Source organism: Olea europaea, chromosome 22, assembly GCF_002742605.1.
Source record: "Olea europaea var. sylvestris chromosome 22, O_europaea_v1, whole genome shotgun sequence".
Taxonomy (NCBI): Eukaryota; Viridiplantae; Streptophyta; class Magnoliopsida; order Lamiales; family Oleaceae; genus Olea; species Olea europaea.
In genome coordinates, this window is record NC_036258.1 from 3,285,467 (window position 1) to 3,299,656 (window position 14,190).

Here is a 14,190-nt window from a genome sequence, read left to right on the forward strand (position 1 = left end):
TTCGTGATTGCAACTCATTAAGGTATATTTTATCTTCATAGATTCTACGTTTGACTTTTGATTTTAACCGTTATTAATTCTTGCCTGGACCAGACTAGCATACATTGTTGGCATACATGACAAGTAGGGCTTGATTTAACCAGGATGACATGTTCGATAGACTCGCCTGTTTTAATTTTAATTAACAAAAAATGTGCAATTTTCCCTTGCGAGGTGAAAAATGACAAAGAACGTGCTTCGCAAAACTGCAGCACATTAACGACCAACACAAATAAACATTTCCAGATAATTGGACATGCTTACGACTAATGAAACGGTCCACTCCTACATTGAAAAATCAGTCAAACATTAACAAGGAACAAATTCAGTTTAAAACCAGACAACAACATAAGACAGACATCCTACAATATCATCCTATAAAAACTCCTGCTGCTGCTTCTTTCTGTCAATCAAAAAATTTCTATCTAACATAGTAGTATGGAACTTCAGTTCCTTAATAGATGTGCCAAGAGTACTACTCTTCCCTGTAAATCAAGAAATAGAGGTCCAAACAAGAACAAGTTTGTCGGGGTGAGGCAAAGGCCATCGGGCAAATGGGTCGCAGAAATCAAGAACACAACTCAGAAGATCAGAATGTGGCTCGGGACATTCGACACTGCTGAAGAGGCTGCTCAGGCTTATGATGAAGCTGCTTACCTTCTTCGTGGTGCAAATACGCGAACCAATTTCTTGAATAACGCCCCCTCCAATCCAGCCCTTTCCTTGAAAATCCGGAATCTCCTTAATCAAAAGAGGGGCCTAAATAAAACCACTACTCCTATTCTTGCTTCCACAAATACTACTCCTAGAAAAAATACTAAGCTTGAAACGTGTCCAAAAAATGTTTCTTGTACCAAAACTCTTTCTCCTAGTAGTTCTCGATATAGTACTAGTGTGAGTTCTCAAACTAGTTCTCCAGTTTGTCTGTCCAATCCAGTCAGTTTTGAGGATACGTATAAGCCGGATTTGAGCTGTTTCACTGGAGGATATGAAATTCAAGATCAATGTTCTTCCTTTTTGATGAATTTTGACAAGATTTATCCATTTCAACAAGATGGTTTTGAGGCACAAAAAAGAGTTGGCGAGACGGAGCACTTTCCTGATTTTGAACGTATGAAGGTCGAAAGACAGATTTCAGCTTCGCTTTACGCAATGAATGGGATTAGTGAATACTGGGATAACATCCATGATTCAAATGATCCTTTGTGGGATATTTCCATGCTGCCAAATGTACCGTACTCGGATTAATTTCTTGTGATCTGATCATGTTTTTGACAGATTGTAGGACCGGGGAAGTTTGTATCCCACTACTTTAGTTTCTGCATCGAATTATCAAGAATCATTTGGGAAAAAAAAAAAAACACTCGCATTTTCTAAAGCATGTGTGCGAAAATCTTGCTTTGTACCTGACAAGATGTCCTTAAAGGCAAAAGATTAAGCCTCTGGAATGAATAACATGAAAATTAGGACATTTAAAAACTAATGCTCGTATGATACCATCTGTTTTTATCTTGATGATGAAAGTGACTCAAGAATTTGGGGCATTCCATTATGAGATATTGATATGATCGAATCTTTGGACGCAAAAAATGATGATGACGACAATAAATTTTTATTAAGAACCAAGTATTATTTTTGAGCAGAATTTTAGATTATATTTGAGAAAAAAGAAAAATTGTTAGGATTTCTTGAACTTTAGCAATCTTGAGTAGAGTTGAACATGATACTCTATACCTGGCCGGCCTTCATTTTCCCTTGTTGGAGAGCATACATTAACATTTCTATTAGTCAAACTAATAGTTATAAACATAATAGACAAGAAAATCAAGCTTTGACGAAGACACACGGTACAAAATAGAAGTTTGTCTAAGGATGAAACCTAGGACACTAGTTAGTTTAGCAAATCTTTAGTACATGTAGTTTTTGTTGATGACAAGAGGTGCAACACAGGTTAAAGCATCCTACTATGTTACATTACATTCTTGATCAAATCAGTATCAGCAATGCTGTACAAACAATTAAAAAATGTTAAATGAAAAACTTTCAAATTGCAAATACTAGAAATTATTTTCTATTCTTGACCATTAAAGATTTCGAATAATAGAGAAGTGGGATTCTTATTCACCATAGCGCCTATAGGCAAGTTATAGGGTAAATAAGGTAAGAACATTAATAGAAAGAAACTCCATTTTAATACGCTTGGACGGATGATTGATCGAAAAGCAAATATATTAATTAAACATGGTTCTTTTTTACATTTACTAAAAAGTTTTTAAGTCATTGAATATCATCCTTGCTACTATTTCGAATCAATTGTTGTTTTAATCTACATATTAGGAATGGACAAAATGACCAAACCAAATCAAACCAAGCTGTTTGGTTCGATTGTATAAAAAAAATTAATGGTTATGGTTCTTAGAATTGAAAACCATTTGGCTCTAGTTCTAGTTCGGTTCTAATTCTACAACCAAGAACCAAATCAAGTACTGTATATATTTTACAAATTAGTGAATCAAAATTCACACCAAAAATGTTAATATTCAATTGAAAATCAGGACAAAAAGATCATGTACCTTTGATTTTTCATTTCTCATCCTATAGACCCTAATTCATTTTAGAGATCTAAACCTTAATTCAATTCTCATTTTTTTTTATCCTTCTCAATTTATAGATTGACTCTCACATGAAGACCAACAACTGTCGCATGTTGTCTATTGTCGCACTCAACCATCAGTCCACCACCACCACATGGATTTCTGATATTGATGTCTCAACTTTCGATTCTTCTTCCTTAAATGTTCTCTCTTTTTTTCTCAATCCATATTGAAACTAGAACCAAATCGAACCAAACCATATCTTTAAAAATAAAAAATAAAAAAATCACATGGTTCCATTATAAAAAAAATCATTGGTTCATGGTTCGATTCAATTCTCCTGAAATTAGAACAAAAGGAACCTTATCCATCCATACTACATATGCTTATTTTATTTTATCTTGCTTTATTTCTTTTAAAATTTTGTTTTTGTTTCAATTGTCCCCATTGCAAAAATTATCTTATTATAAATATACGAAATATTAAAATTTAGTAAAAATTTTCAAGATCTCTAGATTTGTTATCTAGCATGATTGAGTTTTGTAGATTTCTTTTACGCGAAATTAGAACATATTCTGGCTTAAAATATTTAAAAATATAATTACTTCAAAAAAAGGAATTTTTTTTTTTTAATACAATTGTTGAAAAAACAGGAGAAATTGGAAGTGGAATTACACGAACGAAAAGCACTAAGCTGGGCATTAATGGGTATTTAACCACGTTATCACCTGACCTTTCCCTTTCTGCAATAATAAAATGAGGAAACATTTAAATCGAACGTTTCTACACTGTCTACATGAGATGAAATCAAACTTCTAAACACTCCACAATTTTGCTTCAGCAGATTCATTTATATCTGTTTTCTCCCTTTTCCGTGTTCAGCTCAACTTCACTTATTATCCAATTTACTGGTGACAGTTCAGTTCTCAATTAAATCAGGTAAGTGAAAATATTAGAAACCAATCGGCCCAGCTCATTGATTACTGTTCTTTTGTTAAATGAACATTTGTTATACAGGGTTTCAATTCCATGCTAAAATATTTACTTCGTGTATCATTTTTTGCGTGTGTTCAGTAGGTGCTGCGAATTACATATGTATTATCGTTCTTGAATTTATTTATTTTTTTTCCAATTTTTCTGTTTGCTGTTGTTTTAATTATTTTTCTTGTTTTATGGATAATAAATTAAAGTATTGGGTTTTTATTGATCGAGTGTTTATCTTTGTTGTTATTAATTCTGAAACTCGAAACCCTTTATTTGTTTAGTGAAACGGGGGAGAGGAGTAGAAAGGAAAGCTATTCGATCATAAATTGAATAAATTTAGTTAAATTTAGAGAGATATTAAGCTGCCTCTGTAATTTCTTTGGAAAGATTGAATCTTTTTATTGTATGAGCTGGCTATTCTGTTCATTATATGGTAACCTACTTAACCTTAGAGAAGGCAAAAGAAAAATGGCTTTTTTCTTCCTTTTCCTTTAGTTTCTTGAGTGAAGAGAAACTGGTGGAAGAAATGATCATGATTTTTTTAAAGGCGGAGAGCCAGTGGCTGGTGCAAGCGGCTAGCGTTTATGTTGACAGTAGCAGTTTCTTGTGGCAGTATCTTATTGAATGTTGTGTACGAGTGTTTGATGCTTTGACTGCTATAGAGATTATGCAGTTTGCAACACACTCCCTTACCTGCATGTCATATTTATTTTTTGATCAATGCCTTACACATGGACAATTGTTATAAATATGTGACGGCAGGACTTGAACCAAGGTCTTTTGCATGATCTGAATAGGTTCGGCTTACGAAGTGTCAGCAAAGAAACTGGTTTATATATTTCTCCGACTGCACCAAAAGCTAGCAATTTCAAAGATGTCTAATGTGGAGGGTACAAAGATTTCAATTCAGGATATAAAACTGGTAAGCATTTGAGTCTATGTCTCTGTTGTCCTTTTCCTAAATATTTTATGAATGCTTTAAAGTAATTCTCATTTACTCTATTCTCAGCCGGAAAATAACGTGTTGTTCAACTGAAACTCATTGATCATGGAGTAACTTATTTTTTTTAAGCGTATTTTGTACCTTTTCCTTGAAGTTAAAAATTAATGGAAGGTACGTGGCAACGTAAATTTTATGTGTCGATCTAGTGTTTTAAATAATAATTTGATTCTATTTTCCCCCATTAATTAAAGAATCTGGTTGTTTCTGTTAATTATCCCAAAATAATCTAGGAAGATTTTCTAGAGTATAAAATCCTTTAAAGAATGGATCTAGAAATCTTTCTATTTGTTGTGATACTTCAGGCCAATAATTATATATACTGGCTTGTCTTGGCGTAACCTTAGACTTCTACTTCCTTTAGGAAGAAAGACTTCTTACTTTTCTTTCATCAGAGATATTAAAGATATATCTGAACTATATTGATTGTGTTTTTCTTTTCTCAAGATAAGAAAGGAGTTTTTTCCTTGACATACAAAGGAGATCACAGGTTCCTGTCGATCCATTTGCTAACACCAACAGAACACCCTCTTACACGCGTCAATCCTTTTACAAGTCAATATTATTATAAATTCTGGTTTCGAATTCAGTGAATGCATGTGATAGATAAAATTTGAGTCCTTATTAAATTTATGTGACGACAAATAAATATTTTCCTACATTTGGTCTGATATTAACAGATTTTTATATTTTGAGGGTTTTCTATTTGTTATCTCTACATTCAACTGTAGTAATATCATTTTTTACAATATTTACTTTCATTTCATTAGATACTTTAAATAATAAGACATTTGGCAGCACAGTCTCTTCCTGTTGATTTCAATAAGGAGAAAAGAAAACAATAAAATAATATCCAACTGGACTATATATGTCAGTTTTCTTATTATTCCATTTGATCTGCGAATATGTCAGGTGGAAAATCGTATAAAACGGTGTCTCCAACATTACATGAACAAGGAGGAAGTTCTGAACACTCTTATTCAGGACAACGTAGATCCTCGTTTTACTGATATAGGTATTGTTATTCGTGTTTAACTGATAAGCATTCTTGACCCTTCAGAATTTATCAAAGTTGGGGTTTGAAATTGCAACGACAATCATTTTGTTCTTGAACTTTTGAACATTCAGGACAGTAGTGTTCTGGTACTATTGATCCTCTATGACTGGTTGCCAATTGTCATAACTCACTGCATCATTTTCTCTTGTAGCATTTCCTAGAGAAATAAGTCATTTTTGACTTACTGGTCAAATGATTCATTGACTTTTCCTTTCTATACGTTTTCAAAATTTATTTTACTTGCTTCTAATGCTAGTTATTTTACACTAGAAGGTGATTAAAAAGGTTCCATAATTCGCTTAGTGTGTTGCATTAAGAACGTGTCTCTAAGAAAATATCAAGCCCACACAGGAGTGAAGCTTAACATATCTTATCTAAAAGCATGCATTTCATTTTTGTTTACTTATTTTGATGTCTTCACAATTCTTGTTTCCCGCCTTTTCTGACTTTATCATGTCTTTCACGCAGTATAGTAATAATGTTGCATTTTTGTAGGCCTTCTATTTCTAATTATGTCACCTGCAGCTAGTATAATTTGCTATCTGTCTTCCAGTTTGGCAGAGGCTTGAAGAACAAAATTCAGAATTTTTCAATGCTTACTACCTTCAGTTGATGGTGAAGGAACAAATCATGGAATTCAACAGGTTGCTCTCAGAGCAGGTGGAGCTGATGTATCGAACAGGATCAGTTGGGATGGCCGCCATACCCACATCTAATGGATCTCATGTTTCACCTAGTAAGACATCTTTCTACTTAAATACTTCAAAGTGCTTCAACTGTTTTGCTCTCTTTAATCTTTATCATAGTACGAACAAATCTATATGATATCTAGGTTGCCCTATCCATTATTTGTTCACAAGAAAATGTTCCAAGAATGCGTAGACCGGGCACAGTAAACATTGCCATTTCAAAATAAGAAATGTCATTCTAGGGGGATGCAATAATTAAATCGATGGAAATAAGCAGTGGCCTGGTTGGCACCACCAAGGGAAAGATAAAACTCTAGGCAACTTTACACTGAAGCTGCAGAAGGCATACTTGTTGATTCATGTATTCCAAAGATAAGGTGTATTCTTGTGACTTTCTATGGTGGGATAAAAAAAAAATTCCATTGGAATGTTTAAAGAATGTCTAACTAGTCATCTATCTTGAAGGTGTGGTATCTTTGCAACGACCATTCTGAAAGCTTTTGTTATGGTGCTCCTCATCTTCATGAACCTCAACTGTAGTTTCAATGCCAATGAGAGGAAAAGAAAAGAGAGGATAACTTGAAGGTTTAAATGATAGTTGTACCTTTTTCTTAATAATTTCTTCCTGTAGCAAAAATAACATTACTTTTTGTTTCAGGTCTACCATTGAATTCCTTTCAGCCACTTCTTAATAAGTTTACTATTGTAAATATTTTCTGCACCTTCGAAAGTACTTCTATTGCTCCGGACCATCAGATTTGAAGAACATGCATAATTGTTTTAAATGAATCCCCTGGCAAGAGGAAACATCCATATTAATCAGCGGCATTTCATGGTTAAAGATAATTTTTTAACGCTCCTGCTGCATTCCCATCCCCTAGGAAAAGTTGTAGAGCTCATTTGAGTACCCTTGTACCACATCTCATCGCGTAGGGTGCTCCTCAGAGGGCGATTTGGTGCATTTGGACCTAAATGGATGTCAACAATTTTGTTGAGAAAAGGGTTGAGACACCTTGTATCCTCCCATTTTCACTAATATGAACTATAATATCTTTAAAAAAAATTGAAAATCCACAAAAGCAAGCAACTCCAACCCCAACACTTCCCCAGCCTGCCATACCCCCTCTCTCTTCAACCACCACTACAGTTTATTGTCTAATTATACGCAAAATGCAAGAAACAACGAATAACTGAATAACTGAATTTAATTAGGAAAACTATCTTCATTATAATCACTCCCTAGCTAATCTATAACACCCATTCTGTCAGCAATGGTTGATTCTTCACCAAAAAGTCGTCATGTTTGATCTTGTTGGTTGTCGGTGGTAGAGCTTGGTGATTGATGGCAGGGAATGATTGGGAGGAGCTAGTTATTATGCCCTGATAGTGGTGGGAGGTGCTGATGGCTAGGCACACATAAAGTCACAACAAAGGTTGCAGCAAGCTGTGCCGAAGGCAGACACCTGGAGGCAGTAAATGACTTATCTCAACCTATTGGCAGGCACTTCTTTTACTAGTAAATATTGAGAATGGTAGAAAGAACAAGATTTGCTCATAATGAGAATCCTTGTGGTCTCATGGATGATCCATCAGAGATGTCTCTTTATAGGTGGGACTTTCTAGTGTTGAAATAGGGTAACTCGAAAATGCACGAGGATGTTCTTATTATAAGAGTTAGATGGGTTTAATTAAGTTGATGCGATGACTTCCCTGGTTTCAAATATTAGTATATTACTGTAGTCTAGGTGATGTTCTTTTTACAATGTTAATTTCCTGAAACTTATTCTGGTTACTAAATTGCTCTACTTTATGGTGCATGTGATAATATCATATTATCTAGTTTGAGATTTTTTTTTCACTTATATGCACGGCTGATGTTATAAACTAAGAATTCAGTACGAATATCTGTGACTACAATGGTCTCCTCCCTCTCATGTTGTTTTGTGGTATTGGAATTCATTTTAAGTGCGTAGCAGTATACTTCCTGCTCTACAGAGCTTAACTAGTACGTCTATCTGACAGCAGAGGATGTGCAGCAGCCAAATGCATTCAATAATTGTGGATCATCAATCCAGTCTCGTGTGCAAGAAACTCTTGATGTATCTGCTCATGATAGAAAGATGACCATTTTGCCAAACTTGTTCTTGGGTCAGCATTCAAATGTGGAATTGGCACAAGCAACAAATGGGAAGGTTGTCAAAACCAAAGCTGGTTATGCTGGTAGTTCACCTTTCTATTTGAGTGCACATAGCAATTTAATGGAATCACGTCCTCTGATGGATGATGCACCTGTATCATCTTTCACTAGCTTTGAGCCAAGTGCACAGCCCCTGCATGACATGCTTTTGGGTGGAAATGCTCCATCATTTGGATCTTTGGGGCAAATTCCTCAAAGTCAGTTTTGGTCCCCAGACGTGGCAGCTGATTTCTGCAATAGTTCTGGTTTGCTCTCTCTCCTCTCTACATAATCATACATGAATATATACATACATACATATACATCAGGTGTTTGGGTGGAAATTTATATCAAAGATTGCGTATGGGTACTGTTTGACGTGTTCTGAGCTGTCTCTTTTCTGTGCAATTTCAGAATTACTGGAGAGTTACTGTAGGCTTCCCATACTATCAACCGGTGCAAATGACTGTATGAATCCCCATGGTAGGTGTGATCACTCGTCAGACCTTCTGGTTGTTCATTTCATTTGGAGAATAACTTATGTTTGCATCTTGGAATTCAGGAGACATGGAGAGGTTGGATTCCGTATCTGAAGGGTTACGATATCAAGGTCGTGGTAGTGATTGATGGACTGATGCCATTGTACCTTTCTACACCTATAGATATGACAAATAAGAAATTTGTGCATTTGCACTTTGCTTATCCAACCTGATTGCCTGCTTATTTTAAGTCATTTGTCTTTTTATTCCCCATGTTACATCTTGGTCCGAAAGAATGGCTCAACCTCATGTTCCTTTCATCAGTATCATATATGCTGATTATTCTCAGTTTTGTATTGTTTACTTTTGTTTGATGTCTTATGGCAAATTCCATGCACTTTTTTAAGATATAAATCGAGTTGGATCATCAACAAAATGCTAATTGTGCCCAATTATGTTGTTTGTTTAGTCAAAAAGGAAAATACTGATGTAGTACTTTTCCAGCGCTCCAAGTTCATGCTTGGTATACATTTATGTAGGAAATTATGTTGCAAAATTGTACGTCTCATGATGGTTATTAGTAGGTAGCCTTAATTCGGATGTCCTGCTTTCCCTATCCTGATAGAACAGAGAATTCTCCCCATTCCCTCGCTGACTATTGGCCAATCAATTTGTAAAACTGGGGTTAGAAATCACTAAAAGATTTGCATATCAAACTTGGTGATTAGTTACTTTTTTCTTTAGAAACTGTCAATCTATTATTTTTCTGCGCCTGTTGTAATCTATTTGATTTTTTTTTTTGAATTTTTGTTTGTGTTTTATTCTGCAGATCCTACTACACACTGTCAGGATTGAACTTTTTGTACATTTGGTTTCATCGACATGGGAAAGACTTCAGACATCTGAAGGAAATGAACTTTGATTTAGAGTCTGTTTTATCACATTGTCTTTTTTCTATTTGAATGTTTATAAAGCAGATATTACACCTTTGTTAGGTTGTCTTTTAACCATGAGACTGATACATTAGTAATGCTTTTAAAGCTGTATGAATAGGGCAGTATCTATCCTTTTCTTCCTTTTTTTCCCCTCTCTGAGTTCTGAAATTATGGAGAATGAAAAACCTTTTCCAGGATCTGGCTGTTTATATCTAAAGACATTCAACTGTTTCAGCAAGAGCTTTGTATGCAATTCGTTTCATTCTCAGTCTGAGGAAGTTCAAAATTTTTTTACCTACAGTTCGAGAGCATTTGCGTTGCCCCTGGCAAGAAGGGTCATGTTATATCAAGAGAAATTAACAAAACACCCCTCGGAGATCCGAATGAGAGAGTCGAGCCAAAAGTAAAAAATTCAATTTTGGATCGATTATTTTAAACTTGAAGATCAAGATTGAACGACACGATTCATTTTATGACCAAGCAATTTTATAGGCAGCCGTTACTATGATATTTGTCATTAGAATTAGAACACTAGATCATAATACTGCAAACACAATTTCAACAATGACTTGGCCAAAGTAAGAAAAATTAAAACACAATATCACAACAGGAGAAAGACAGTAGCCCAACCACCACAATTTTGAGAAACTTAAAGAGAGGCCAATTACTTTAATAGTCTTCACCTTCATCTTCATCATCTACACCTTCAGCACCAACTTCTTCATAATCTTTCTCCAGCGCAGCTAAATCTTCACGAGCTTCACTGAACTCTCCTTCCTCCATTCCTTCACCAACATACCAGTGAACAAATGCCCTCTTGGCATACATTAGATCAAATTTATGGTCAATGCGCGAAAACACTTCAGCCACGGCAGTGTTGTTGCTGATCATGCACACAGCTCGCTGCACCTTGGCAAGATCACCACCAGGTACTACTGTTGGAGGTTGATAGTTAATACCACATTTGAAGCCAGTTGGGCACCTGTTAAGTCCAGAGATGAATATTTTCAGAATGGGTGGTCATGAATAAAAGGACAACAAACGTAAATGCCTCTAAATAAACAATGCTCAGTGTAGTTAAAATCGTCTAAACTAGGTATTAAATAACTAAAACATGCAAGGGAATGGAAAGTTCAAAACACATAAATCATATTTGATATTGTATACTAGGTTCACCCCTGAAGTGGCCCGTGCTTTTTCTTGAGAGAGCACATGCTTCTGCATGGCTGCCAGGTTGGTAACTGCTTTGAACCAATAGAGGCATATTTGACTGAACTTTTTGAATCTTGTCAAGACTTAATTCTTATTGCCACCAATTCAACAACCCAGAAAGAATATTTCAATGTATTCATTGTAAGACCCAGATCTCCAAACCCAACCGGGCGCCCCCCCCCCCCCCCCCGCCCGGGGGGGGGGGGGGGGGGGGGGTGGAACAAAAAAACAAACCACATTACTTACTCTTTCCGCATTACAAGTAAATACTTTTCAAGATGCAACAAAATATGATTTTTCAACAAGTAAACCTCTGTACCAAGAACACTTCAACCAGGGTAATATGTCCATGTCGGATATTGACACTCCTCGAATACTCTACCATGATCATTTTTCTTTTTTTATTAGATATATTATATATTTTTAATTCAAAGTTATTATTAAATAACAAATAGTAGCATATTTAAAAGATTTCAAGGAAAAAACCAATAAAAAATATAAAACCATAATTACACTATATAAATTAAGAATTTAATCAGCATGTCGACAACGTGTTGTGTCGGTGCTTTTTTGAAAAATCGCGTATCAGAGTATCCAATACGTATCGGATCAAACATACGTGTCTGTGTTAGTATATCATAGAGTAAACCTTGCAAGCTATCATTCTAAATATATTTTATATCTTCAGCTTGGCAACTAGTTTTCTTTAGCCAAGTTATACTCAGATTTCCTTACCAGTCAACAAACTGAACCGTCCGTTTTGTTTTGATAGTAGAAACGGCAGCATTCACATCCTTGGGCACAACATCTCCTCGGTACATCAGGCAACAAGCCATGTATTTCCCATGCCTTGGATCACATTTTGCCATCATACTCGAGGGCTCAAATACAGCATTAGTGATCTCAGGGATTGATAGCTGCTCATGGTATGCTTTCTCGGCTGAGATCACGGGGGCATATGATGAGAGCATGAAATGAATACGAGGGTATGGTACAAGATTGGTCTGGAACTCAGTAACATCCACATTAATGGCCCCATCAAACCGTAAAGAAGTGGTCAAGGACGATATGATCTGAGAAATCAACCGGTTCAAATTGGTATAGGTGGGCCTCTCGATATCTAGAGATCTCCGACAAATATCATAAATTGCTTCATTGTCCAGTAGCACAGCGACATCTGTGTGTTCAAGAAGGGAATGAGTTGAGAGAACACTGTTATAAGGCTCCACAACAGCAGTGGACACCTGCAATTGATATCAAAAACATGTCTAAGTCACGTAGAACAACTGAGGGCTAATATACCTACAGCTATATGCAGTTCACATTGGAAGTTACTTATCAAAAAGTGTTGAAATTCAGTCTACAAAAGCATTAAAAGTTTCAAAATATATTCATAAAGCTTTGCTGCTTTTTATAGAGGACAACTGCAACCATGAATGGTCACCGAAAAACTAATAGGTAGAGGATTGAGGCAACTATTAGAATGTTAACTTTAAGCACCTGAGGAGAAGGATAGATGGTGAAGCCAAGCTTTGACTTTTTGCCATAGTCCACAGACAAACGTTCCAAAAGAAGAGAACCTAATCCAGAACCAGTACCACCACCAACAGCATTGAACACCAAAAATCCTTGCAAACCTGTGCAATTATCGGCCAACTTCCTCACTCTGTCCAGACATACATCAACAATCTCTTTCCCCACTGCAGTTAAATCATCACAGTCAAATTAACCCACACAAATGGAGATATATATTATAGTGGTGGCACAGGCCTAAGTTTCCAAAGATATTGATTGAAACACAAACATGTGGTTTCATGTAAACAAGGCATTTAGACAAAGGGTGTATTAACAGTTACCTGTATAATGGCCTCTCGCGAAATTGTTAGCAGCATCTTCCTTTCCGGAAATGAGCTGTTCAGGGTGGAAGAGCTGGCGATAAGTCCCTGTTCTGACTTCATCAATAACTGTTGGTTCAAGATCAACAAATATAGCTCTGGGGACATGCTTCCCTGCACCAGTCTCACTAAAGAAGGTGTTGAAGGCATCATGTGCTGCACCCACTGATGTGTCGCTGCAAAACAACAAACAATTATACATCAAAATGAGAACTTGTAAACTCAAGAGTAATTGAGAGCAAACGAAAAAACACCAAAATAAAATCCAATGTGCGAATTAAAGAATCTGCTTGCTTTTACATCTTGCTGTAGGGAATTCACAGTTACTGAGATTGAAGTATTTCACATTTTATTGGACTAATCAAAAGGAAAATCATTTCCGTGAATCTTTAATCCCCATGTTTGTCGTGCTATGAATATAGGTAGGCAAATTACGATATTTCTTTTGAAAATCATTCAGTTTTCCAATATCAACCACGAAGCCTAGCTAATTCACACTAACGCGATAATATTACTCATTTACGTAAAACAAAATATACAATGATAGAAGGATATGTAAATACGCTAAGATAGATATAAAGTTGTATACCTAGGCATCATGCCATCGGGTTGGATGCCATGTTCAAGGCAATAGAGTTCCCAACAAGAATTTCCCACCTGGATTCCTGCTTGACCTATATGAACACTTATAATTTCTCTCATTTTTCTCGACAAAAGCACGAAATCTTTCTCTCTATAGGTCCTTGACGGCAATAACAATGAACTTCCTCTCTCTAGACTAATATTTGTGAAATCGAAAGTGGAATTTGATAAATGGTTGGCGTCCGGAGAGCGGGCCCCTCCATTTGACGCCTGCCATACTATGGGCCCCACATTCCATTGGCCAGTGAAATGACAAAATCAACGCTGGCTTTCCAGTCAATAATTGCCTAACTGGTGGGTAAATAAAGAATTAAAGAGGGGTAGAATAGGCAATACACGAATTGCACCACGGTGTACCATGTGCAAAGACAAATTGAGCGCCCATTTGTTTTTCATTTTTGGAAGAATGAGAATAAAAAATATAGTCGTTACGAATCCCACACAAAAGATAGAAATTCAAATTAGTGACTTAATGTGATGAATAACGA

General features: G+C 35.9%; 3 protein-coding genes across 12 annotated transcripts; 2 read left to right on the plus strand and 1 right to left on the minus strand.

Moving 5' to 3' along the window:
- LOC111371207 (ethylene-responsive transcription factor RAP2-11-like) lies at window positions 1-1,439 on the plus strand. The gene is made up of 2 exons (XM_022993104.1): window positions 1-22; window positions 490-1,439. Exon 2 carries the CDS (start codon window positions 634-636, stop codon window positions 1,285-1,287), a length of 654 nt encoding a protein of 217 aa, XP_022848872.1. The 5' UTR covers window positions 1-22; window positions 490-633; the 3' UTR covers window positions 1,288-1,439.
- Window positions 1,440-3,352: 1,913 nt separating this feature from the next.
- LOC111371392 lies at window positions 3,353-10,191 on the plus strand. 10 transcript variants are annotated; one of them, XR_002698562.1, is made up of 9 exons: window positions 3,617-3,710; window positions 4,415-4,539; window positions 5,530-5,632; window positions 6,228-6,410; window positions 8,386-8,583; window positions 8,672-8,805; window positions 8,954-9,022; window positions 9,102-9,181; window positions 9,848-10,191. XR_002698562.1 is itself a non-coding variant. In XM_022993349.1 (8 exons), exons 2-8 carry the CDS (start codon window positions 4,492-4,494, stop codon window positions 9,871-9,873), a joined length of 897 nt encoding a protein of 298 aa, XP_022849117.1. In that variant the 5' UTR covers window positions 3,353-3,572; window positions 4,380-4,491; the 3' UTR covers window positions 9,874-10,191. The 10 variants fall into 10 exon arrangements, 8 of the variants coding, with proteins under 8 accessions (XP_022849117.1, XP_022849116.1, XP_022849114.1 ...); XR_002698563.1 differs by having other exon boundaries at window positions 9,102-9,149; XM_022993349.1 differs by lacking the exon at window positions 3,617-3,710 and adding an exon at window positions 3,353-3,572 and having other exon boundaries at window positions 4,380-4,539; window positions 8,386-8,805; window positions 9,102-9,149.
- A 235-nt stretch (window positions 10,192-10,426) lies between these two features.
- On the minus strand, window positions 10,427-13,839 carry LOC111371391 (tubulin alpha-3 chain). The gene is made up of 5 exons (XM_022993342.1): window positions 13,650-13,839; window positions 13,022-13,236; window positions 12,666-12,865; window positions 11,901-12,409; window positions 10,427-10,935 (listed from the first exon to the last, which is right to left on the minus strand). Exons 1-5 carry the CDS (start codon window positions 13,760-13,762, stop codon window positions 10,623-10,625), a joined length of 1,350 nt encoding a protein of 449 aa, XP_022849110.1. The 5' UTR covers window positions 13,763-13,839; the 3' UTR covers window positions 10,427-10,622.
- Window positions 13,840-14,190: the final 351 nt, after the last annotated feature.